The sequence below is a fragment of the Haliotis cracherodii genome, unplaced genomic scaffold (genome assembly GCF_022045235.1).
Source record: "Haliotis cracherodii isolate W230 unplaced genomic scaffold, xgHalCrac1.p SCAF_15, whole genome shotgun sequence".
In the NCBI taxonomy this organism is placed as follows: Eukaryota; Metazoa; Mollusca; class Gastropoda; order Lepetellida; family Haliotidae; genus Haliotis; species Haliotis cracherodii.
In genome coordinates this window covers 22,865,085-22,892,978 of record NW_027266270.1, presented here as the reverse complement: position 1 = coordinate 22,892,978, position 27,894 = coordinate 22,865,085, and the positions used below count along the sequence as shown (strand labels likewise).

The following is a 27,894-nucleotide window of genomic DNA, read 5'->3' as shown; positions in this document are numbered from 1 at the left end:
CTGTTATCACACTGTCCGGCACTGTTTTGGCCCCCTCTGTCCACTAGTATTATCAGCGGTCAAACTTATGTAAGTCTCAACCCCGATTTTGCCCACAGTGAAGCAGTAAGCGGATTTGGGGATTAAGCTATAGTCTGTTTCACAATAACTCCAAGACTATACTAAAATTTGAATAATTAGTTCAAGTATTAACGACAAGTTTAATGTAAATATTGTAAACATGTGTAAATAAGCCTTGTTCTATTCTTTGATTTTCTTTGGAAAGTGCTGTCTTGATTTCGTTAAATTTAGGTGCAAATATCGGATGGTATGGTTTATTTTGTGTCACGTGATCTGTGGTACCCTTAGAAACGTTAAACAAATAGGACCAAAGTATGATGTTAAAACAACAAATGCTTTTCGAAATTGTAAACATTTGAACTAATTTCCCTCATATATTAAACAATAAATCATTACATTGCGACTATGACATTAAGACAAGCAGGTTTCGTTTTCAAATTGGGTGAGTATACATAAGGATTCTCTTCGTAACAATGCTTGCATTATGTTTACTTCGTTTTTTCGTCAAGGCTTGTTGTCCCCGCGGGGATTTCGGGGATGAAAAGATTCACAGCACCCCTTGCGTGACTTAATGACTTAATGATTAACGTCGTTGCAATATGCGTAGGACAACCTCCGTGGTCAAGTGGTAGAGCGGAAGGTCGGGGCTTCGATCCCCGGCCGCGTCATACCAAAATACGTTAATAGATGGTACTTGTTCTTACCCTGCACACACACAGATACACACTCACACACACACACACACGTGCATGCAGGTCGCCATATACGTGCACTTATCTTGGACGCGACGTTAAACCCCATTTCATATCACTTCACCTCACCTACAATATGTTTTATGTGTTATCGAGCCTGGACGGCGTGGATCGTTGCCTGTGGAGTGAGTGAGTGAGTGAGTTGGGTTTAACGCCGCTTTTAACAGTATTCCAGTTATATCACGGCGTCGTTGCCTATGGAGTCAACTTTTAGTTTGTCCAGCTCAGACTCGTGTCAGACTTGTTTAGCTGATATAGCCGGAAACTTGCTAACTGCGTCATAAAATAACATGCACTCCAAAGTCTGCATTAGTGTTTTTCTTTCTGTGGACAGTCAAGTGTTTAGTCCATAAAGGGGATAATGGTTGTCTGGTTAATGGACGTGCTGTACAATACATTTAACGGACTAATATATTACTTTCTAACATTGCTTGCTATAACGATAAGGAAAGAGTGAGTAATGTTTCACGCCGCACTCGGTGATTAATGCTATCGTTCGAAAAGGAAATACAGTTAATACATTGTACATTGGTAAGACGAATTAGTCTTGGATAACAACTTCAGTCAAAATAAAATTGTTATCCATAAATTGTGTTTACTTTATAACTTTAAGGTAAACCATTTCACTAAAATATTATTTCATATTGTCCGTAAAATAGCACTGTTGTATAATAAATATATAACATATGTGACGTAAGCTATACTGGTGAGTTTGGTTCACTACAATGTTTAATTACTTTATTTCACTGACACCCTCTTCGTCAGGTTTCCTTCACGTATAATGGGCTACTTAGGTGGACAATATGGCATTCAGGATTAATCACATTACTTCTTTGGTTGATCAACAGGGTATTCAGCGGTGGAGCCATGTTGTGTAACGGCCCTTCTCACTCAGGGTGATCAGAGTGCCGGATTCGGGGGTTAGGTAATACTTGTAACCCAGGCGACCGTCACGATCCAGTCACAAACACGAGCAGACGTCAACCAGCAGTCGGCCATGGCGGACCACAGCAAACTCGAAGTGAGAGAAAAGTTTAAGAATCGTCATGAATTGAAAGGAAATTCTGGATACATATCATCCATAGTATCCAAACTATCATTCCATGTGGTCGTCAACAGGGTCGGACCGTTTGTGTTCTTCATTGTCTTGTTTGGTGTTTTCTACTGGGGAGTAACGGAAGCGCTGCCATTCCTCTACAGCGAATGGGATGCCGTGTATTTGATAATGAATCAAATCTTATCCTGTGTTATTTCGTTTGAAATGATGATAAACTGGTTCTGTATAAGGTATGTGGATTCGCACTACAACCCCTTCGTTCATGGGACCGAGCCTACGAATAAAACCGGAAGTGGACCCTGTATACCAGTCGAGCAAGGAGCCGACCACCACATCACTGACTTTCACCAGAGTGAAAAGGACATTAATTCCAATCAGACTAAATCGAACGGAGTCACCAAAAGAAAAAAGGTATACCGAATGTTTGTCGCAACCACGTTGCCGGACAAAGACGGTCACTGTGAACGTGAATCATATGACTATTGGTCCTGGTCACCGTGTGTCGTCTGTAGGCGTCCTAGGCCGCCACGATGCCACCATTGCGTTCTGTGTCAGAGGTGTGTTCTGAAGAGAGATCATCATTGTTTTTTTGCCGGATCTTGTGTCGGGGTCAACAATCAGAGACATTTTATAGTATTTCTCTTCTGGACTTTTTTCGGTTGTTTTTATGCTTTTATTCATATGGCGCCTTATGCATACATTGAAATCCTTCCAAACATAGCCTATGTTGACCTTATACCCCCTGTCTCACTCGTGCGTGCATTATTCGGATACCAGCACTATATGATTAGCTTCCTAACTTTCCTGGGATGGTCGCTGACGTATTTTGTAGTCCTCTCTGGAACCCACCTCGTGGATTCTTTCAGTATTTTGTTGACGTCGCAGACGACATTTGAACAGGCCAATGATATTAACGTGACCGACATTCGGACCAATCTGGAACGTATACGTGGCGTGTTTGGAGACAACTGGGTCCTAAACTTCATTTTTCCGTGTCATCGGATGTTTAAACCAGCAGACGATCCCGTGCTTTGGTCATCTATCAGAATGTGAATATCCTCGTCTTAAAGAAGCGTACTGGAAACATATGTTCAATCCAAATCCATGCGATATTTACCAGTAATGTAATAACCACGTGTGTATCACAAAAGTGAGTGAGTGAGTCGAGTTTAGCGCCGCTTTGAACAGCATATAAAAATAATCGGGGCGAACCGGGATTCGAATCCACAATCATAGGTCCGCAAGGGACGCAACTCTGCGTACATCACAAACGTAAATGAAATAAACAATAACACATGTCAGTGTTTATAATATGCGTGACAATGTTTCTTTTAATATCAAAAGAACGACCCGGATTAATAATAGTGAGTGAGTATGGTTTTACGCCACCAGCAATATCACGGCAGGGGACATCATAAAGATAGTTCACACATTGTACCCATATGGCATTGGCTACCATAATTATTCTCGGAACATGAACAGATGAATTAGAGGGAAGGTTAAACACAAGCACGACATCCGATAGTAAATCCACCATAAGGGCTGGTGAACTGACTTAACTTTGGTCGGAGTGTATTTTCAAAACTTCAATGTTTCCATGTTGAAACAGACTTATTTTATTGTAATTGCAAGTCTTATATTACACTGAGGGGCAAAAGAACGTATATCTTTTTTATTTATTAATGTTATTGAAAATCGAAAGAACTGTTGTTAAATTTGATTATGTCTATTTAACCATCACTCATTCCTGCAATAGTTTGTGAGTGAGTGAGTTGGGTTTAACGCCGCTTTTAACAGTATTCCAGTCATATCACGGCGTGTCAGCTTAATGTGGGAGGAAAGCCCGAAGTGATGCAGGTATCAGACGTTTACCACTTCGGTGAAACCCACGAGCACGGGTATGGTGCTGAAAAACCTAGAAACATAATCGGGGCGAACCGGGATTCGAACCCACAATCATAGGTTACTGGCGTTCCCAACTCTGCACAGCGAATCGCGGCGCCTTAAACGACTGGGCCACCCGTGCCCCTTCAATGAAGACAGGAATGAATTTGAAACAGCATGACCCCTACCATGTTTAAAATGTTGTAATATATCAAAGATAATATGTCGAAGATACCCGCCTGCAGTGTGCATTATGCGAAAAAAATGGTTTAATTTTTAAAACTTTACAAATAAAGTTATATTTTAAAATTATGTAGAAGTATTCATTGAGGGCTGACTAAGCGCCAGTAAGTTAAAATTCGGTTATAATACCGCTAACTTATGATATTTTCAAGTCAAACATATGTTAAAATCACGGACCTATGTATGTATGTCTATAGGTCCGTGGTTAAAATATACTTGGGGGTATCGTTTCTTTTGCTCCTCGGTTATATGATATTGTACCACCGTCGGTTGTGATTTGAGAATAAAAAAATGATTGAATTGCCAGACATTTTATTTTGGAATCTCACATTGATACCATCAGATCTAGTCTTGAATCTGCATGGATATGAAGAATTCATACATTTTGTTAGATGTTGTGTCTCTAATTTTGTTACGAGAGAAAAAACGCAACAAACAAAATTTAACAATTATTTTATAATATAGAGTGTTATGTTCTGCTTGGCTTTCGCATAGATTATTTTATCCTTTCCTCCGTATAAATGACAAATATGCACATGGAAAAAGTTAAGCATCACCCCTTTTTTCACCTCACTTAAAAGGAAGTCAACAGTTTGGTTACGGGCCAGACACGATAAAGGGAGACAATATGCGGGGAGGTTACTCTTGCAAGACAATTATTCCGTCAAAGTGTTACGTTCACTGCAGTGAAATATCAAGTGCTTATGTTCACTGCAATGAAGATACCACTTTTCTCAACTTCAGAAGACTCAGTCTTACACACTGAAGTACATCATCAGTCTTAAACTTCCATGTATCTTTTTTTAAAAACTACGCATGACATTGATCTCATCATTTTGCCACGGATACCTGACCGAACGGTCGTACAAGAACGCGGTGTTCCTCAGAGCGGTCGTAAGGACTTGGTTATATCATATGGGGTTGTTTTAAGCCGCACTCAGAGCCTCGGAGTTTTCAATTTTTTACCGATTTGTGTCGATACACTTGATGTCAAGACACAAGTGAGGGAGAATCAGATTATATATGAATGATTACATTTTGAAACAACCGGATCACCGACACATCCGGGTAATCTTCGAGCGTGTCCAGCAATAATTGCTGTAACTCGTCATGAATGTCATCATCGTATTTGAGGTGAATGGTCAGGATGTGCAAGTGTCAAAGAGAAACCTATTTAGAAAAGGGTTGTTCAGGAGACCTTTGGATAACTGTGTTATCATTATAGTTTAAATCAAAATAATATATATTTCACTTTGTGTGAGTTCACTGGAGTATGAATCTTCATAGGGTGAAGGCAAAGCTGTATGAACCTCGGAGTGGGGTATTCATGTAAACTGATGCATGGTATCTCAGTGGGCTAGCACTATAAAATAGGCATAAGTCCGGACAAGTACAAGCAGCCACACACGCACACACGTCCATGCACATATCTTTATAAGTACCAAAAGACGATAAAAGATGGTACTTGTTGTTACCCTGTCTGGCGCTCGGCATTAAGGGGCTAAAACAAGGACTGGTGGGCTCGGAGTCAGTATACTGTGTCTGATAGGGGTATTCATGTTAAAATGCGGCATGGTATCTCAGTCGGCTAGCACTATAAATCGGCATCAGTCCGGACTAGTACAAGCAGCCACACACGCACGTGCATGCACGTCGCTCTATAAGTGCAATGATCTTGGACGCAACGTGTACGTGTGTGTTTGTGTGGCTGCTTGTACTAGTCCGGACTGATGCCGATTTATAGTGCTAGCTCACTGAGGTACCATGCCGTAGTTTAACATGAATACCCCACTCAGACACAGTATACTGACTCCGAGCCGACCAGTCCCTGTTTTAGCCCCTTAATGCCGAGCGCCAGACAAGATAACAACAAGTACCATCTTTTAACGTCTTTTGGTATGACGCGGCCGGGGATCGACCCCCGAACCTTCCGCTCTTCTGGCGGACGCTCTACCACTAGACCACGGAGTCCCACACACGGAGAGGTGCATTCATGTCTATATATAAGTTCAATAATCAAGAACATGACCCCATTTTACCCACCTCACCTTGAACTCTTTAAAACCGTGGCTTCCCAGGACCTGCGATTACATCAGTCACGGGTGATTTAACGTTTACACACCGATTAAACTGAAAATAACCAATCCGACCTTACATAAGTTGCTGCACAACAGATATACTCACCCATGCGCAAAAAATGGCTCAGTACTCACTGAACGGCCATTTCAAAATGCAATCATTATCTGAATGTTTACAACCGGAGGGAGAAAGGCGATTGTGCCCCTCTTCCTTGTGCCCCTCTGCCTTTGTAGGCACCAAGGGGGCACGGGTGGCCCAGTCGTCTAAGGCGCTGTGCAGAGTTGCATCCCTTGGCACGCTAGAAACCTATGATTGTGGGTTCGAATCCCGGTTCGCCCTGATTATGTTCCTAGGTCTCTCAGCACCATACCCGTGATCGTGGGTTTCACCACGGACTTGTATAAGTTGGGTTTTAACACCGCTTTTAACAGTATTCCAGTTATATCACAGTGTGTCAGTTTAACGTGGGAGGAAAACCCGAAGTGATGCAGGTCTCTGACATTTACCACTTCGGTGAAACCCACGAGCACAGGTATGGTGCTGACAAACCTGGAAACATAATCGGGCGAACCGGGATTCGAACCCGCAATCATGGTTTTTATACCCCAAGAGACGCAACTCTGCACAGCGAATCGAGGAGTCTCAGACGACTGGACAGTCCCTCCACCTGGAAATAATTAGTTAATTAATAATAATTAGGTTTTTGGCGTGTCCAAGAGATGCAACTCTGCACAGCGAATCGCGGCACCTTAGACGTCTGGGTCACCGTGCACCCTGGTGTGCAAAGCATTGTGATGCAATTTCATTGCAGCAATATCTACAGTGTAGATATGGCTTGACCTCACCCAAGCAATATCTCGTGGGGGAGCCAGTTTTGGACGATGAATGACGTTCCACAAAGTAAATTAGTGTTCTTTCAAGTTCAGAGTACTGGAGCCCAATCTCATCACCAAAGCAGCGGAGTCAACTAAGATCTGATATCAATGAGACTGAGTTGTGCCCTAAGAGGGATTTCCGCAACTGAATCCTTACTGAACTCCACATACAAATTGGAGATTATTAATTTATACTTGTAGTCTCCAATATGTGTAACATCATGAGTAACTGGATAAAAACAAAAGAAGACACCGTTATCTTTTCACAAGTTTTTTTTTATATAATGTGAACAATATTTTCATACAAAGATATAACATTGCCATTAGGAATGGTTAAAATACCTGTCAAAAAATGTATATTACAGAATGTGTTTTGTTACAAGTGCATGCTGATCTGACTGAACAGCTGGGTCAGTCAGGTGAAACGGATTAGACTAAGATGGTACCACATCAAAATGTCCTCAAGTTTGTCTGGCAAAAACGCAACATACATATGATAAACGTTATGTTTTACATTTATTAATACCAATTTTATTACTGTAGCATGAGCACAGGTTTTCGCCAGGTGACACAGCACACTATACTGTTTTTGGTAAGCCAGCAGCCGTTTTTGGTAAGCCAGCAGCCGTTTTTGGTAAGCCAGCAGCCGTTTTCGCTAAGCCAGCAGACGTTTTCGTTAAGCCAGCAGACGTTTTTGCCAGTTTGGTGCCGTTTTGATGCGGTGCTGTTTTAGCTGTAACCAAGGTTACTCACTGTTTTGAAAGTTTTTCATTTATGTAACATTTTGCCATTACTTTGGTGTAAGGCCAGTTTGTGACTTAGACTGTAGTGGTGTGTCTCTTCTGTGAAACCCACCAGCAAGATCTATTCTGAAAGATGAGGGTGAGGTGAAAAGTGGTTTAATGTCACTTCAAGGTTATGTCACTGATATAGAGTGTATGTGTGTGAGGATGTGAGGATGTGAGCCCATGGAGATACCATGCCGCAGTGTAACATGGATATCCCACTCAGACACAGCATACTGACTCGAGCCGACCAGTCCTTGTTTGATACCCTTATGTGCCAGGCAGGGTAACAACAAGTAAATCATTTAACATCTTTTGGTAATGTGCATCTGGGATCAAACCATAGCCTTCTGCACTCAATTTACTACACCTCGGAGTTGTTAAAAGGCCAAGGTTGGTTGGTTGGTTGGTTGGTTTGTTGTTTAACGCTGCACTCAGCAATATTCCAGCTATATGACTGCGGTCTGTAAATAATCGGGTCTGGACCAAACAATCCAGTAATTAATATCATGTGCATCGATACACACAATTGGGATCGATGACATGCATCAACCAAGTCAGCGAGCCTGACCATCCGATCCCGTATGTCGCCTCTTACGGCAAGCATGGGTTGCTGAAGACCTATTCTACCCCGGATCTTCACGGTTGAGAAAAGGCCAAGGAGCGTAAGAAGGTCGAATGTGGGATTCTTTTATTTTAACTATAAGCCTGCCATGGCATGGTTAGGGGAGGCAACTCTGCACAATAAATTGCTTCACCTTGGACAATAGGGCCAATCCTGATCATCATGTTTGACAATACAAATATTTTGTTGTTGCAAATAACACATTTAAGAATAATAATAAATAAATGATGCACACGACACCTTTGATTGAACACATCAGAAAGACATTTCATTGATGGCGACCTTGACATAATGAACTGTACATAACTATTACACATTACAAAAACAGTTGATAACCATAACAACAATAGCACAGTGTTTTCTCAAAATAATAAAAATATCCCAGAATGCATCAGCACCATACCATCCAGCAATGGACAAAAGAAAAAGAGTTTGCATTACTTCATTTCAACAAAAATGTTTTGTTTTGTTTGTTTGTGTGTTGTTTAACGCTGTACTTGGCAATATTCCAGCTATATGACGGCAGTCTGTAAATAATCGAGTCTGGACCAGACAATCCAGTGATTAATATTATGAGCATCGATCACACAATTGGGATCGATGACATGCATCAACCAAGTCATCCAGCCTGACCACCCGATCCCGTTAGTCGCCTCTTATGACAAGCACAGTCTCCTTGTATGTCAAGCATGGGTTGCTGAAGACCTATTCTACCCAGATCCAACAAAATGAATTGTAGAAAACCTTGAATATTCTGAAGTCTTTGATATGCATCTAGAAGTTGGAAGAACATGAATACATCCATTAAAAAATGTCATGTATTGTTGAATATTCTGCTTATTTTCATCCGGAGTTGTATAATACACACTAGACAATATTTACTTTGCCATGGGTTTTACAAAAAGTGAATAAATAATCACAGGCTATGAGTCTGAAAAACAGAATTTTCCAACAAAAGTATTACATGTCTTGAAGAACTGACCAAAAATGTATTCTGTAGCTATTAAAAATTCCAGACTCCTCACTGACCCCATTGTGAGCGGATCACTCGTACAAAGAAGGTATTAGCCTTCAGGATTCTGTGTGCCACTTTATCACAACTGTGGCATCAAGGACGTCAGCCACACTTGCCATAATCACACTGACAGCAGGAACATAGAAGACATCTGTTTTCAGTATTTGTCTTCTAGTGCCTGTGATTGGGTGGTATACAATATTTATAAAATGTCAATGCCAACAATAACCAGTCTTGATTATCCAACAAAACAGATTCCTTTGGGTGTAAAAGGCAAAATAGCAGTAAAATTATATTAAAGGACAACTGAAAATCAGTGATGACGCCAGGTGTTCGAGAAAAGGGCAACACAGATGCATGCATTTTGATTGGTGTTTTGAGAAGCAATTGTGGAGAGTGAGAAGTGCAATTTGTGGGCACTGTTCATTTTATTCACAGATCTGCTGTTCATCGGCCTCAAGCATTTGGCTTGAGATGGGGACTTGTGTTTGCTATATCAAGACAAAACTTAACATCTGTGATAACAATACCTTTAAATCCTGAAACAAATCACCAGTTCTCCAACTATTACATAACAAAATGGCCAGGTAGACTCTGTCCACCTTGAGATGCACCATCTTGTGATGCACAATCTTGTGATGCACCATCTTGAGATGCACCACCTTGAGATGGACCATCTTGTGATGCACCACCTAGAGAAGCACCACCTAGAGATGCACCATCTTGTGATGCACCACCTAGAGAAGCACCCCCCTGAGATGCACCATCTTGTGATGAACTATCTAGAGATGCACCACCCTGAGATGCACCATCTTGTGATGCTCCACCTTGAGATGCACCATCTTGAGATGCACCACCTTGAAATGCACCATCTTGTGATGCACCACCTAGAGAAGCACCACCTAGAGATGCACCATCTTGTGATGCACCACCTAGAGAAGCACCACCCTGAGATGCACCATCTTGTGATGAAGTATCTAGAGATGCACCACCCTGAGATGCACCATCTTGAGATGCACCACCTTGAGATGCACCATCTTGAGATGCACCATCTTGTGATGCACCACCTAGAGATGCACTATCTAGAAATGCACCACCCTGAGATGCACCATCTTGTGATGCACCATCTTGAGATGCACCACCTTGAGATGCACCACCTTGAGATGCACCATCTTGTGATGCACCACCTAGAGAAGCACCACCTTGAGATGCACCATCTTGAGATGCACCACCTTGAGATGCACCATCTTGTGATGCACCACCTAGAGAAGCACTATCTAGAGATGCACCACCCTGAGATGCACCATCTTGTGATGCACCATCTTGAGATGCACCACTTTGAGATGCACCATCTTGAGATGCACCACTTTGAGATGCACCATCTTGAGATGCACCACCTTGAGATGCACCACCTTGTGATGCACCACCTTGAGATGCACCACCTTGAGATGCACCACCTTGAGATGCACCATCTTGTGATGCACCACCTAGAGAAGCACCACCTTGAGATGCACCATCTTGTGATGCACCATCTAGAGAAGCGCCACCCTGAGATGCACCATCTTGTGATGCACCACCTAGAGAAGCACCACCCTGAGATGCACCATCTTGTGATGCACCACCTAGAGAAGCACCACCCTGAGATGCACCATCTTGTGATGCACCACCTAGAGAAGCACCATCCTGAGATGCACCATCTTGTGATGCACCACCTAGAGAAGCACCACCCTGAGATGCACCACCTTGAGATGCACGACCTCGAGATGCACCATCTTGTGATGCACCATCTTGTGATGCACCACCTCGAGATGCACCACCTTGAGATGCACGACCTCGAGATGCACCATCTTGTGATGCACCACCTCGAGATGCACCACCTTGAGATGCACCACCTTGAGATGCACCACCTTGAGATGCACCATCTTGTGATGCACCACCTTGAGATGCACCACCTTGAGATGCACCATCTTGTGATGCACGACCTCGAGATGCACCATCTTGAGATGCACCACCTTGAGATGCACCACCTTGAGATGCACCATCACTTCATTTATTGCAGAGCTTAAAGTAGCATGAACTCACAAGTGTTAGTCATGATATGGCTGAAATATTGCTGATGTGACTTTAAATCTTAACTCACTCACTCACTCACTCACTCACATCCCAGTGCAAGCTTAAATAAACATGAACTATGATTGTTTCTGGGTAAAATATTGCGATAGAGTTTTACTTAAATTTTCAAAAATATCTTTTCATGAATAATTCAAAATGATTAATGCTTATGCAAGAATGAAAATATATCTACAAGTATAAATAATCTGATTTCCTTGTTTGACAATGTAATCTGTGGTTTATGCTGTAATATCAATATGATCATCACAGTAGCTGTGGTTTTGGCATACAAATTTACAAAATTTCCCATTAAACAAGGACTTTTAAATACGTTTTTTGCAAGTGATGTCGGCCCCGAAACAAGCCCCATAACCCCTGGAGAAAAAGGTGGGAAAGGTCAAGTTCGACTGCCAACGTGGTTGGAGGGTCAAGGTTGACCCGCCTGGTGAGTTTCAAGTGAGTATGACAATTTTCATTTTTGATCTTAAATAAGTTTTTTGAAAGTCAGGTCAGACCTGAAATGAGCCCCATTAACCCCTGGAGAAAAAGGTGGGTAAGGTCAAGTTCGACTGCCAACGTGGTTGGAGAGTCAAGGTCGACCCACCTGGCGAGTTTCAAGTCAGTATGACAATTTTTATTTTTGATCTAAAATACGTTTTTGCAAGTCAGACCTGAAATGAACCCCATTAATCCCTTGAGAAAAAGGTGGGTAAGGTCAAGTTCGACTGCCAATGTGGTTGGAGGGTCAAGGTTGACCCGCCTGGCGAGTTTCAAGTCCACATGACAATTTTCATTTTTGATTGTAGATGAAACAATGGGCATAAGACTTGGGTGTTTTTACGACCAAAAAATGAAAATTGTCAGACAGGTCTCAGTCCTTGCCAAACGAAGTTTGAGGTCACCGGACCAGCCCTTAGCTGCTCATTTTTTTCTTTTTGACTGAAGACAGTCTCAACAGCTGTTCCTGGTGTAGATCTGTACTAGTCATTAAGTTTTAAGAGGTGGTTGCAAGTGGAGTGCACCTCTAATTTTTACAGACACCTTGACACCATGTGTCAACCTAGCATGTGTTTATTGTGACTCGTGTGTCGTGTGCGTAATCCCCCCAACTCTTCCTGGACCCATCCCTTGGCATGAGACAGCCACGTGTTGCTGCTTGTCAGGGAGTGTGAGAGGCGGGAATGTATGGTTGTCATGGAAACTCTGTGTGTCTGGAACACAGCTTCCTACAGCACTCGGACGAAGTTCGCAGGGAAGATGCCGACCTTGTCCTGCAGACTCCCCTCCCACCAGTCAAACTGGGAGTCTGTCCTTGTCAAAACCTCTATCCTGTCTCCTGCAACAAACATCAGAATAGTCGATGCTTGTTCCACAGGGATAGACACAGCCACTAGTCCGTTAGTCTAAGACTAGTAACAATCTAGATGGACTAGTTGTTTTACCCCAAAATCTAGTTATTTTACATTACTCACAAGTCCGAAGTCACATGTGGACTAGTTAGATATGACCAATGGCAGGGTTTTACCTTGATTCACAAAACTCGGGGGCCCAAGGAACATTTAACAATTAATTTCGAGGGTCTCTACCTGTATATGAGTGACTTGTAAAGTAATGAAACGGTGTAGTTTACTGTACTGAAAGATTTGATAATTACTAACCATAATTACAGGACCAATGTGTTGTCAAAAATTTGGTAAAATGAATATCATTGTGCATCCCTTTGGATGCAAAATGTTTTTTCTCTGCATCCATTCTATACATTTATACGTACATTTCTGCATCATGTCAAACTCTGCAATGGGGTCTACCCTGTTTTCAGTGTCATTATTTAACAATACAACTAAACATTTCTGACCCTACTGCCTACTAAACTACTCAAAAAAAGTTGACAGCCATGCAATACACTGGATGTATATGTGCACTGGATTCAATTTGCATGAAACATTGTGAAAATTAAATGCAGTACTTCTACAAAAACGTATGTTAAAAAAAATACAGAAAAAAAGGTCCCATAGTGATATCTCTGATATTAACTTAAGTACAATTACTTAAAAACGTAATCTCATTAAAATTACATCTTAGTTTTCGCTACAGCCAAACAAAGATCTGTGGACATCCCATTACGGGTTACATCAGAATGATCTTTCATCTGACCAATTAGAGCATCGCTTACCAGATCATGTAAGTGACAGTCGGAATGTGTGTTCTAATCATGCAACCTCAAAAATTTAACTTGGAGTATTCCGAACGACAGTTATGGGCTTTATGATTGAATCCATACAATCTAGGCCATCTATTAGCCAGTCCACAATATTCTTTTGTTCAGGTTTCAAAATTATAATCGAGAACTTATCAAAATACGTTTCAAAGCGTAGTCGCCAGTTTGAAACTGGTGCCGTAAAACATGAGGAAGCTAAGTTTTGATTGGCTAATGTTGACTTCTTGTCAGTTATTCCATTGGTCTGTCAAAGTTCGCGAGAGGTCGGTCTTATGTGACCTGCAATGGGATGTCCTCAGACCTTTGATGAGCGGTAGTGAGATCTGATTTTAATGAGATTGTTAAAAACGTTGCAAATTCTGATTTTGGAAAACATTAAAGTATAGAAGCCTTTGTTTGGATCTAGCATGTACTTGCGATGATAACTGTCGCGGTGTCAGAATACTTCGTCAGAGTTGTGAGGTTGTGACCTACCAGTTTTGAATGAGAGGTCACATGACAGCTGACCTCGGAATGGAATCTCGGCTACAGCAACAAGGTTGTCCCACTTGACAACTGCATCTGTCTTCGGAGGTTTGTCTCTACTTCGGATGCTGAGACTAGGCGGCGAGTGCCGGAGACTAGGTGGGGAGTGCCGGAGTTGTGCCTTGCCTACAGAGGAAATATATAACATTACCTGTCAGCTTTAGAAATTGGCACTAGTCCTGTAGTCCTTGCCAAATTGCCCAATGGTTAAGGTATCATAAGAACGAGTAGAAATTTGTCATTTTTATGGGCTTTGCTATACACTTTCATTACAAGGACCATCTTCTTGAGGCAAGGGAGTTAACTGACTATGAAAGTCCAGTTTCCACCCATGCCAAACTAGGCTTGTATTATGGAGTTACATTTTGGCTGGACTAACTAGTCTCTGCATAGTCCAATCAAAATCTCGCAATGAAATCGAAATCCTGTTCGTAAACTGTCGTGCAGATTTCGGTCGATTGCAGGATTTGTAAAGCATGTGCACCACCAACTCATTGTCAACAGATATTTTCCAAACCTTTTCATGTTTTTAATCAAGATGCTCGCATGATTTGATGCACTTCTCGATGTAAGACCCGTTTTATCACAATATAGATCTTGATTAACGATCAGATCGTCTTGACTGGGCGCTGCCATTTTGTTTGAAACAGGTGCAAGTGATGGAATCGGATTGGTCCATAGGAGAGGCTCAGAAGGGACATAACTCATAATAACCACTGGTGGCGCTACGATCAAGCCAAGGAATTCCAGCCTAGTTCGACAAGGTGGAAAATGGACTTTTAAAGTCAGTTAACTCTCTTGCCTCGGGAAGATGTACAATTGGTTGGCTGGTTGGTTGGTTTGTTGTTTAACGCCACACTCGGCAATATTCCAGCTATATGATGGCGGTCTGTAAATAATCGAGTCTGGACCAGACAATCTAGTGATTGATATCATGAGCATCAATCCACGCATTTGGGATTGATGACATGTATCAACCAAGTCAGCGAGCCTGACCACCCGATCCCGTAAGTCGCCTTTTACGACAAGCATAGTCACCTTTTACGGCAAGCATGGGTTGCTGAAGACCTATTCTACCCCGGAATCTTCACGGGTCGGAAGATGTACAACAAACACACACACGTACATGCACGTCGCTATATAAGCGCAATAATCTTGGACGCGACGTTAAACCCCATTTCACCTCACCTCAACTCACCTCACCCGGAAGATGTACAAGGACTAGTGGACAGAAACTGTTAGTTTCTACCGCTGCCCATAGCTTGTGACCAATCATGAGACAAAACTACATCTGATGAGCTTCAATTCATATTTATTACACAGTAACAAGGCATCCACATTTGGACTCATTTTCTGCAAGTTCCCATTTTCAGATTTCTGTTTATGTAATAATTACAGTTTTTAGATATACTGTCTGATTACTTTAAAGAAGACATATACGCTAAAATGCTTTGAGATCATGTTTTTATTACACTACAAACTAACAAGAGACAAATACAATACTTTTTTACAGTCTGCACACATGGCGATTTTTACGGAAGAAAGTTGACGTCAAACATCTTTCTTTATTACATAACAGCACAATTGTATCAAAGGTCACTTTTCTCCGAACGGGTCACATTTATCAAAGTGAGGAGTGCTGGAGCACTTGGAAAAACACAAAATCCCCCATGGGGCCTAAACTACTTTAGGCTAAAAAAAAATAATACTTTTGGTTCTCAGGCACCGCCCACATCATCATAAAGTTTGCCGCACATTTCATTTTTATTTCCATTTTTTATAAAAAAAACCAATAATCCTTACATATTCCAGGTCCAACGGTAGTCAAATACTGTATTCCAGTATTTTACTCATCAAAGGAATAGATTTATGTAGGGAGGCCCTTTCCCAGGTTAATTGTACACAATTGTTTATTTGGTTACACAACTGTTTATTTGTTTACATCCCCAGTTTAAGACACCACCCCCCCCACCCCATCGTCGTCTAACATATCTTTCAGCTTATTAAAGCAACCCATGGCACACAGAACAGCAGATGTTGTTTGAACAACATGAGAGGTTTTCGATACAATGATCACAAACTCACCTGATGCAGTAAACAATGTTTGTACAACGTGAGAGGTTTTCGATACAATGATCACAAACTCACCTGATGCAGTAGACGCTGTTTGTACAACATGAGAGGTTTTCGATACAATGATCACAAACTCACCTGATGCAGTAGACGCTGTTTGTACAACATGAGAGGTTTTCGATACAATGATCACAAACTCACCTGATGCAGTAAACAATGTTTGTACAACATGAGAGGTTTTCGATACAATGATCACAAACTCACCTGATGCAGTAGACGCTGTTCGTACAACATGAGTGGTTTTGGTTGTGACAGTTTTCGTTGAATAGGTCCGGGCAAACTTGTCCATCTTGTCAGATGATGCGGTTTCCCATGCTGAGTCTTGTGCCGACTCGCGAGCCCACTGATGTGCCGAATCTTGTGCCGAATCATGCGACGATCTGTCACCTGTAGACTCGCTCTTATCTCCCTTTTCTCCCGAGCGGAAAGCCTGAGATTCAAAATAGAAATGCATCAAGTGAGTGAGTGAGTGAGTGAGTGAGTGAGTGAGTGAGTGAGTGAGTGAGTTGGGTTTAACACCACTTCTAACAGTATTCCAGTTATATCACAGCGTTTCAGCTTAATGTGGTAGGAAAGCCCCAAGTATTGCATGTCTCAGACGTTTACCACTTCGTTGAAACCCATGAGTACAGGTATGGTGCTGACAAACCTAGAAACATAATCGGGCAAACCCGGATTCGAACCCACAATCACAGGTTTCTGGTGTGCCCAAGGGACGCAACTCTGCACAGCCTTAGACGACTGGGACACCTGTGCCCCCTCAAAATACAAGTGCTTTCTACAGGGGGACTACAGGTGAGGTGAGATGAAATAGGGAGAAATGGCACACTCACTTACACAGCGACATGTATGCATGTGTAGCTGTTTGTCCAGACTAATGCTGACTTTTTAGTGCTAACTCACTGAGATTTCATGCTGCAGTTTAACATGGATACCCCACTCAGACACAATATACTGACTCTGAGCCAACCAGTCCTCGTTTTCAAGTAATGCCTATCAAACAATTCAGTCCTTGTTTCATCACCATAATGCCGAGCACCAGGCAGGGTAACATGTTTTTTGGATAGAAGCAGAAATGTTTCAGCAATGGGAAAATTTACATTTTTGGATACGCACAATCAGCCATTTTAAACACACAATCTTTATGGCAGACAGCCTCTTCTACACTGACATCCTGACAGGTAGCTGGTGTTTTGACCTAAATCATAATTACAACCTTCTACACAAAAAATATAAATTCTTACGAAAACAATATTTCAGTACTCAGAGCCTCTGGTATTGGATTAAAATTCATGAGTAAATGCGATCACATCAATTCTAGAGTACCATGCCTACATTTTAAACGAGACAGCTATCGTGGGGCCTCCATAATGTTAGTTTCGAGACATGGTAACAAATCGTTTTGATAATAACATTTATTATATTTCATCGAACAGACAGAAGGAAATTGATGGGACTTAAATTGATCGCCATGTTGGAGACATGTAAGTGTCCTGCTTGGTCTGCTTCAAGTCAAGAATAATTTCATTGGCATGATAAATAAAATCTAGCGTATTCGACGTAATAAGCGCCCAGGGCACTCTCAAAATTAGAAATGGGGGGTTCTTATTAGAATATTATTTTGGTGAAAAAAACAGAGTTGAAAGATAAATTTCGTTGTTTATGCTGACAGCCTGAAATGTTTATGTTCGACAGATATATTTTTCCAGAATTTAATTGCCCATAAATAAGGGTGCATATAACATAAGAGTGTGTATTATACGCGAATAAATAAGTCTTGTGGACATTGATCAATCGGAAGGGATGCAAATTGGGCTTGTTCACTTGCCAATACATCAGCAAATATCGTGAGGGCGCTTATTTGAGCGGGGCGCTTATTACGTCGAATACGGTATACATTCTTATGAAAACAAGCCCAGATGTCATTTATCATATGGTACATTCAAGTTGCAAGTTCATAAATCTACACTCACACTGAGCTTGTGTGCTATGCCGGTGGTGACGACATCTTTGATCGTGTGCCTGTGTTTCCATGCTTGTTCCTTAGCCATCTTCATGGCCGCCCTGACCGCGACTTCCCGGTGAGTGCGGAGAACCTCATACAAGGCGTCACACTCCACTGGGGGATCCACTTCCCCCATCAAGATGCGGTAGGCTCGGATGTCTTGCCCATAAAACCTACGTACAGGAAACAGGCGCATAACAGACATTTGAAAATAATTGGAAAATTCATTTTTTAGAGCTTACAAACATATTCTTATGGCAGAATTTAGAGGCTGTCACATTCAGATAGAACACAAGTAGGGCTGGGACGGGTAACTCGGGTACCCGGGTCAGGTGGGTACTGAGGAACCCGGGTACCCACAGGACTACACAGACCCTGGTTAGTCACGTGATATATTGTTTGATGACAAAAAATTTCTAGAACTCTATGGTTACACTACAAGTCACTAATGTTCGCATTTCTTTCTGACTATGCACCCATTCCTTCTGATTTTTCATATGTTGAATAAAGATATAATTTAATTCCACTTCAGTGTATGAATGACCAGATTGTTTATTGTATCTAAATACGTTTTGCCAGGGCTATGCTAAAAATGTGCCCAATCGGATATTTTTTAGACATCTCCTCAGAGCTACAGTGGGTACCCGGGTAGGGTCGTGTAATAGGGTGGTGGGTACCCGGGTTGTAAATTTGGACTCGTCCCAGCCCTAAACACAAGTAACCATGGTAACTACCAGTGATGAATGAACTTTCCCGGCTCATAAACATTGCTGTGCATGGATAACAGGCACTCAGTGACAGACATGGGGTATTGGGGACCTGTTTTGTCACAGAATCCCTTCAGGGAGACAGACATGGGGTACTGGGGACCTGTTCTGTCACAGAATCCCTTCAGGGAGACAGACATGGGGTATTGGGGACCTGTTCTGTCACAGAATCCCTTCAGGGAGACAGACATGGGGTACTGGGGACCTGTTCTGTCACAGAATCCCTTCAGGGAGACAAGCATGGGGTACTGGGGACCTGTTCTGTCACAGAATCCCTTCAGGGAGACAGACATGGGGTACGGGGGACCTGTTCTGTCACAGAATCCCTTCAGGGAGACAGACATGGGGTACTGGGGACCTGTTCTGTCACAGAATCCCTTCAGGGAGACAAGCATGGGGTATTGGGGACCTGTTTTGTCACAGAATCCCTTCAGGGAGACAAGCATGGGGTACTGGGGACCTGTTCTGTCACAGAATCCCTTCAGGGAGACAAGCATGGGGTATTGGGGACCTGTTCTGTCACAGAATCCCTTCAGGGAGACAGACATGGGGTACTGGGGACCTGTTCTGTCACAGAATCCCTTCAGGGAGACAAGCATGGGGTACTGGGGACCTGTTCTGTCACAGAATCCCTTCAGGGAGACAGACATGGGGTACGGGGGACCTGTTCTGTCACAGAATCCCTTCAGGGAGACAGACATGGGGTACTGGGGACCTGTTCTGTCACAGAATCCCTTCAGGGAGACAAGCATGGGGTATTGGGGACCTGTTTTGTCACAGAATCCCTTCAGGGAGACAAGCATGGGGTACTGGGGACCTGTTCTGTCACAGAATCCCTTCAGGGAGACAAGCATGGGGTACTGGGGACCTGTTCTGTCACAGTATCCCTTCAGGGAGACAAGCATGGGGTACTGGGGACCTGTTCTGTCACAGAATCCCTTCAGGGAGACAGACATGGGGTACTTGGGACCTGTTCTGTCACAGAATCCCTTCAGGGAGACAGACATGGGGTACGGGGGGCCTGTTCTGTCACACAATCCCTTCAGGGAGACAAGCATGGGGTACTGGGGACCTGTTCTGTCACACAATCCCTTCAGGGAGACAGACATGGGGTACGGGGGGCCTGTTCTGTCACACAATCCCTTCAGGGAGACAAGCATGGGGTACTGGGGACCTGTTCTGTCACACAATCCCTTCAGGGAGACAGACATGGGGTACGGGGGGCCTGTTCTGTCACACAATCCCTTCAGGGAGACAAGCATGGGGTACTGGGGACCTGTTCTGTCACACAATCCCTTCAGGGAGACAGACATGGGGTACGGGGGGCCTGTTCTGTCACACAATCCCTTCAGGGAGACAGACATGGGGTACTGGGGACCTGTTCTGTCACACAATCCCTTCAGGGAGACAGACATGGGGTACTGGGGACCTGTTCTGTCACAGAATCCCTTCAGGGAGACAGACATGGGGTACTGGGGACCTGTTCTGTCACAGAATCCCTTCAGGGAGACAGACATGGGGTACTGGGGACCTGTTCTGTCACAGAATCCCTTCAGGGAGACAGACATGGGGTACTGGGGACCTGTTCTGTCACAGAATCCCTTCAGGGAGACAAGCATGGGGTATTGGGGACCTGTTCTGTCACAGAATCCCTTCAGGGAGACAGACATGGGGTACTGGGGACCTGTTCTGTCACAGAATCCCTTCAGGGAGACAGACATGGGGTACTGGGGACCTGTTTTGTCACAGAATCCCTTCAGGGAGACAGACATGGGGTACTGGGGACCTGTTTTGTCACAGAATCCCTTCAGGGAGACAAGCATGGGGTACTGGGGACCTGTTCTGTCACAGTATCCCTTCAGGGAGACAAACATGGGGTACTGGGGACCTGTTCTGTCACAGTATCCCTTCAGGGAGACAAACATGGGGTACTAGGGGCCTGTTCTGTCACAGTATCCCTTCAGGGAGACAAACATGGGGTACTGGGGACCTGTTCTGTCACAGTATCCCTTCAGGGAGACAAACATGGGGTACTAGGGGCCTGTTCTGTCACAGTATCCCTTCAGGGAGACAAACATGGGGTACTGGGGACCTGTTCTGTCACAGAATCCCTTCAGGGAGACAAACATAGGGTACTAGGGGCCTGTTCTGTCACAGAATCCCCACAGGGAGACAAGCATGGGGTACTGGGGACCTGTTCTGTCACAGAATCCCCTCAGGGAGACAAGCATGGGGTACTGGGGACCTGTTCTGTCACAGAATACCTACAAGGACACCCTAGGAGTGAGTGATGTTTTGGTCCAGATCCCAGCAACAGACAAAACCATGGCAATTATACTTACTTTCTGTTGGCATCCTTGCGTTCAATGAGTCCGCTGCCCTCTATCGATATGCCTGCAAATATTCCCTTGGTCTTGGAGTATGTGTACATCGCTGCTGGGCTTCTCAGAGAGACGTCACCCTCGATGTTGCGCCCTAGCGGCCCCGCTGCAATCGTGAAGTTGCCACCTAGGGTCAAGTTACCTCCCTTGGAGAAGGCTTCGACAGCAGATTTCTTGTTCAGAATAATGACGAAGTCTGTTACCTGTTGGAAGCACGGTAGTTGAAATATGCAAACAAATATATCCATAACATTGTTGTGTACATATCGTGGCCAGAGAGTTACTAATTCCAAAGGTGGGATTCGAACCAAGGCATTCTTTTTCGAGGTTGGATGCCTTGACCAGATGACCAAGGAGGTTAACCCTGTCAGCAAGCTGACAAGGTGAGGATCTCATCTGTGGGATGACTACACACTCTGGAACATACTTCCCCATCAACAAAAGGCACGTCCCAGGTCACAAAGAACGGTACTGAGACATATTTTTCTCAAAGTTACTATAAATGTGTCGAGCCCACATTGGGCGCCAATGTACTGGTTATAAAATTTTCACTTCCCGTGATGGGATTCCAACCCTTGACATTCTGATTCGAGGTCAGATGCCTTGTCCACATGACCAAAGAGATTAACCCCATCAGCAAGCTGACAAGGTAAGGAAGTCATCTGTATATTGACTCCATATCCTGCTACATACAGTTAGCACTGCTGTGAGAGCAAAGACAATAGTAGTAAATTCTCCAAAAGATCAAAGAAAGTCGATCATCTTCATGATTTTATATCACATGCTTCTTTTGGAAAGTTAACACTATCGTGCTATGTGATCCTAGACTATCAAAGTTTGTGATATTTATAACCTGTAGGACTTGTCTCCACTAACCTCGGCCCCGATCTCGAAGCCTCCTCCCAGACCAGCTATTCCTATTGCACTGGGAGCGGACCAACCTGAAACACAAAGTGTGAAGCAATGCATATATTTAACAAAATGGATGTTATATCATGGTTTAAACTGAGTGAGTGAGCGAGTTAGGTTTAACGCGGCTTTTAACAGTATTCTAGTTATAGCGCGGCGTGTCAGCTTAATGTGGGAGGAAAGCACGAAGTGATGCAGGTCTCAGACGTTTACCACTTAGGTGAAACCCACAAGCACGGGTATGGTGCTGACAAACCTAGAAACATATTCGAGGTGAACCGGGATTCGAACCACAAAAATAGTTTTCTGGTGTGCCCAAGGGACGCAACTCTGCGCAGCGAATCGCGGCACCTTAGACGACTGTGCCACCCGTGCCCCCTGGACAGTAACAACAGTCCCTCCACATGGAAATAATTAGTCACCATTTTGTGTCACCTCACAGTTTTCTACCATCTACCACATGTCAATCACAACTTTATTTATGCATTGTATAATGTATAGATGAGTGTGTATTTGCGTGAATGGTGTTTGTGGCAATGAAAACACTGTTATCATATATTTCATCCCTCAATATTCATTTCAAGGAGCTTCAGACTTACCGGGTCAGAAGCTCCTATTTGTAACAGGACTCCACATATTGGAAAATTTTATAAGAAATTATTTATTTAGATACTGTATATACACTTTTCACTTCTTCCTTCTTCGTTCTATCCTTAGAACAAAGTTTCCAGCTCTAAAGACATTTCCCCCGAACACATACCAGCATCACCATAGACACCACCCAAACAAATGGATCACACACTGTAGTCCCCTGCGTTGTGAGCTTACTTGATCTCCTGACTACCCCTGCCACATCATTCTCTTTTATAGAGCTGAAAGCTAGAGGAGCTGTGATGCGGGGATGGTCAGAAGGGCATGTAGCATGTGAGATAGGATAAGTAGTCATATATGAATATGACAAACAATCTGATCAGATTTTATTTTCAGTCGCCAGGTGCACTAATGGCAGAAGTGTATCCCGTCCTACCACAGGTGTCCTGTCATTGTATCACAACCTACCACAGGTGTCCTGTGTCTGTATCACAACCTACCACAGGTGTCCTGTCTCTGTATCACAACCTACCACAGGTGTCCCGTCTCTGCATCACAACCTACCACAGGTGTCCTGTCTCTGTATCACAACCTACCACAGGTGTCCTGTCTCTGTATCACAACCTACCACAGGTGTCCTGTCTCTGTATCACAACCTATCACAGGCATCCTGTCTCTGTATCACAACCTACCACAGGTGTCCTGTGTCTGTATCACAACCTACCACAGGTGTCCTGTCTCTGTATCACAACCTACCACAGGTGTCCTGTCATTGTCTCACAACCTACCACAGGTGTCCTGTCTCTGTATCACAACCTAACACAGGTGTCCTGTCTCTGTATCACAACCTACCACAGGTGTCCTGTGTCTGTATCACAACCTAACACAGGCGTCCTGTCTCTGTATCACAACCTACCACAGGTGTCCTGTGTCTGTATCACAACCTACCACAGGTGTCCTGTCTCTGTATCACAACCTACCACAGGTGTCCCGTCTCTGCATCACAACCTACCACAGGTGTGGGAGTCCTCATCAGCGTCCTCCAATTTAGCGATGACGACCCCGCTACCCCCTCTCGCTGTCACCAGGAACCCCGCCTTCACCACGGTCAGTATGGCCAGACCCTTGGCCTTTGCTAGAATACCAGCTGTAACACCACAAAGATAAAAAGGAGGCATGTCATGGGTTTCAAAACCATCATATGCTGGTGTGAAAGTCAGGGGAAACAAAGTTTGAAATTTTAATTGGTGAGGTGAAATGAGGACTAATGTCGCGTTCAAGATAATTGCATCTGGAAAGTACTGCATGACAGTACTGAAGATACTGCAGATATAAAACCATCTACTCATGAAATGTTGAACATGTGGAAGTTGAGATGAACCAACCATGTAGAGTGTTGATATGAATCAATGTGACTCGATACTTCACTTCCCTACGTATTGATTTAGAGGGGCCAAAACAAGAACTGGTTGGCTTGGAGTCAGTATACTGTGTCTGAGTGGGGTATTCATGTTAAACTGCGGCATGGTATCTCAGTGGGCTAGCACTATAAATCGGCATCAGTCTGGACTAGTACAAGCAGCCACACACACATGTGCATACAGGTCGCTATATAAGTGCAAAAACCTTGGATGCGATGTTAAACACCATTTCACCTCACCTCAACACTTATGATGAATACTTCAACCCAGTATTGATACTGACTACACATACCAGGAATGAGTTTGTCTGGTCCAGCTCTGGCACTTGGCATGGTGAACTCTCGCAGGATTTTGGCCGCCTTCTTGGCCTCAGACTTGAGGCTGTGTGGTATTGGTGTGTTCACCATCGTTGTGATTGGTTGACAGGCCCTAGTCTATGTCCCCATCTTTACAGTCTGCAGCAAACTGGAATAATAACGGCCATTCTGAGATGAGGTCTCGTACAGTCTGAGGCGGTGAAAGCAGTGTGCTAGTGGCTAGAGTGACACGATAGCTGCTGGAAAGTGGTGTGCTAGTGGCTACAGTGACACGATAGCTGCTGGAAAGTGGTGTGCCAGTGGCTAGAGTGACATGATAGTGGCTAGAAAGTGGTGTGCTAGTGGCTAGAAAGTGGTGTGCTAGTTGCTAGAGTGACATGATAGCAGCTAGTAAATGGCACAATAGTGGCTAGAAAGTAGTGCAATAGTGGCTAGAGAGGGACGTGAGACTGGCTAGAAAGTGACATGATCTTGTAAAATTATATCGTGAAAGTAGCTCAATAGTGCCACAATAATTTTGTGTTAATGCCTCAAACATGTCAAAAGTAACAGCATGTTAGAGCCACTTAGAACTTAGAATAATCACCTCTGCATATCAGAGCATAACACATTGGTTTTCAGATATGAAATAAGTTTGTTATTCAAAATTTTCTTTGACAAGCCAATGGCCATAACAACATTAATCATACATATTGTAAACAGCATGATTTTATGAAAACCTGCGTTTTTACACGAAAAGTTAAAAAGACATAAATGACGGTGCGGGAATGTTGAAATTATGAATATAAATGTACGTGCAAACGAAGAAGCTACAAGAGTTAGTAGTGACAGAAATCGGTTTTGGTCATTATGATACAAGCCAGTGTCACATAAGAAATAGCGTTAACATGACACGACAAAGTAAAGAAGTGTTACCATATGACAAAATAAAGTCCTCCCCGAACAACAGTTGAATCTTGTTCACTTCCGTGTTACAGAGCATCGGGAGTTACTTCCCTTTATACACTGTCAAACCAAGCTCCTCACAGCGATAGTACGTTCACGGAGCTCTCTATACTATCGCTGCCACCAGTCAAAACTCCCCACTGTGAATAGGTGGCCACAACCATGCTTGGAGTTGAACTCGCAACCGAATGACCGTTATGTTTACAAACAAGTGACGACTGTCGTGACGCCAAATACACTTATCGCTGCATTAAAACATTCTTGTTGTTGATATAGTAAGAATGTAAGGGAGAAGTTGGTTGATTTTCCGTTAGTCTGCAATCTCGAACCAATCGGATTAATAAAACAACAAAGTAAATTCATCTGGAAAATATGGTCAGTCGTAAACCTTTTCAAAATGAAATATGATGGCATCCCCAAAGACATAAACAAAAGTATCAACGTTACTGCATTTGGGATTAGAGGGCAAATTTCAAGATTCTTGTAATGGCCGCGCCCACACTGGTGGCAGCGATGTTACCGGGAGTGTAACGAAGGTGTCACGCGCTGGGAAGGAGCTTGACTGTCAAACAAGCTCCTTTCCAGCGCGTGACACCTTCGTTACACTCTCGGTAGTATAGCGAGCTCCGCGAACGGGTTATCGCTGTGAGGAACTTGACCGTAAAACTTTTGAAACAAAACACATGCACGTTTAGCCCAGTAAAATAATTAAGCTTACATTCCTTAGGGAAATGCTGAAAGGTTTATAAGTTTGGCACTTGCTACACACCATACCTTCAGTTGAAATTTCTGTCAGTGAAGTGAAAAAATATATGAAAATGATAAATTCCTGAATTGAAGAGGAACCGAAGCAACTCCGCACAAAGTTTAATTAATCAAATTGAACTGTTTATAAGTTATATTCTGGAAGTTAACCCTACCTACATTTGAACGAAGTCCAGTTATTTGCCTTTGAAAAGACAAATGTAAAAAATATAATAATCAAAATGTTGCATTATTTACTGCAAAGATTCAGATTTAATATTATTGAGGTAAGCTCGGGAAATGAACCCTACACCCCTTTGAACATATGTCAGACGTGGGGCCATGTTAACTCTATCATTTATTACAAATGTCTGTATGTTTCATATTAGATATTGAATACACGAGTCCTTCTTGCTGCCTTTGAAAGACAAAAAATTAAAACGTTAAAAAAAGCACACTTTCATCACTTTACCGGTGACTCTTCAAAGTTTCACGTTATGCACCCGAGGTGAACTGCTTTTATGTTCAACCTTCTGTAACATGTGGCAAATGCTCTTTGTCAGCACACCATTAGTCAGTCGCCTTACAGTGTTTGTTTGTTTGTTTGTTTGTTTCTTTGCCACACCCAGCAATTCTCCAGCTATATGACGACGGTTTGTAAATAATCGAGTCTGGACCAGACTATCCAGTGAATGACATCATGAGCATCGATCAACGAAATTGACATACGATGACATCCATCAAACAAGTCAGCGAGCCTGACCACCCGATCCCGTTAGTTGCCTCTTACGACAAGCATATTCGCCTTTTACGGCAAGTATGGGTTGCTGAAGACCTTTTCTACCCCCGATCTTCACGGGCCCACCTTACAGTGAGACCGTGAAACAAATGTGAACCTTTACAGGACAACGATACATCATATATTCTTACTGTTAAAGTGATGTCTAGGTTAGGCTACAGTACACTTTAAACCAGTTAATTTCAACATTAACAAAATATAAGATCACAGCTGATGGTACTATCGCGTATGTATTACTGTATTTTTAGAGTCAATAGTCAATGAAGCGTACGTAAACATTCTTTCAAGAGGCGGCTGCAAATGCTGGAATTCATCGTATCCTTAAATAGATTTGATGGCATGTGTGCAACACATTTCACTTTAAAACAAGAGATGAAAACACATTTTGAACAAACTGACATTCATTTACCCATAAGCCTCATCATCTGAAATACCCGTGAAGATCCGGGTCATAATTGATCTTGGGGGCACGGTTGGCCCAGTCGTCTAAGGCGCCGCGATTCGCTGTGAAGAGTTGCGTCCCTTGGGCACGCCAGAAACCTATTATTATAGGTTCGAATCCCGGTTCGCCCCGATTATGTTTCTAGGTTTGTCAGCATCATACCCGAGCTCGTGGGTTTCACCGAAGTGGTAAACGTCTGAGACCTGCATC

The 27,894-nt window shown here is 43.2% G+C and overlaps 3 protein-coding genes across 3 annotated transcripts; 1 reads left to right on the top strand and 2 right to left on the bottom strand.

The window, feature by feature from the left end:
- The first annotated feature begins 1,809 nt into the window (after positions 1–1,809).
- On the top strand, positions 1,810–2,922 carry LOC139461963 (uncharacterized). The gene has a single exon (XM_071243452.1). The coding sequence runs from the start codon at positions 1,810–1,812 to the stop codon at positions 2,920–2,922; it is 1,113 nt and encodes a 370-aa protein (XP_071099553.1).
- Positions 2,923–9,942: 7,020 nt separating this feature from the next.
- On the bottom strand, positions 9,943–11,417 carry LOC139461595 (spidroin-1-like). The gene is made up of 2 exons (XM_071243070.1): positions 11,118–11,417; positions 9,943–11,058 (listed from the first exon to the last, which is right to left on the bottom strand). Exons 1-2 carry the CDS (start codon positions 11,415–11,417, stop codon positions 9,943–9,945), a joined length of 1,416 nt encoding a protein of 471 aa, XP_071099171.1.
- An 803-nt stretch (positions 11,418–12,220) lies between these two features.
- Positions 12,221–25,734, bottom strand: LOC139461962 (SH3 domain-containing YSC84-like protein 1). Its single transcript, XM_071243450.1, has 9 exons — positions 25,670–25,734; positions 24,730–24,902; positions 24,029–24,163; positions 22,393–22,457; positions 21,478–21,719; positions 18,337–18,541; positions 16,568–16,793; positions 14,180–14,356; positions 12,221–12,823 (listed from the first exon to the last, which is right to left on the bottom strand). Exons 2-9 carry the CDS (start codon positions 24,842–24,844, stop codon positions 12,714–12,716), a joined length of 1,275 nt encoding a protein of 424 aa, XP_071099551.1. The 5' UTR covers positions 24,845–24,902; positions 25,670–25,734; the 3' UTR covers positions 12,221–12,713.
- Positions 25,735–27,894: the final 2,160 nt, after the last annotated feature.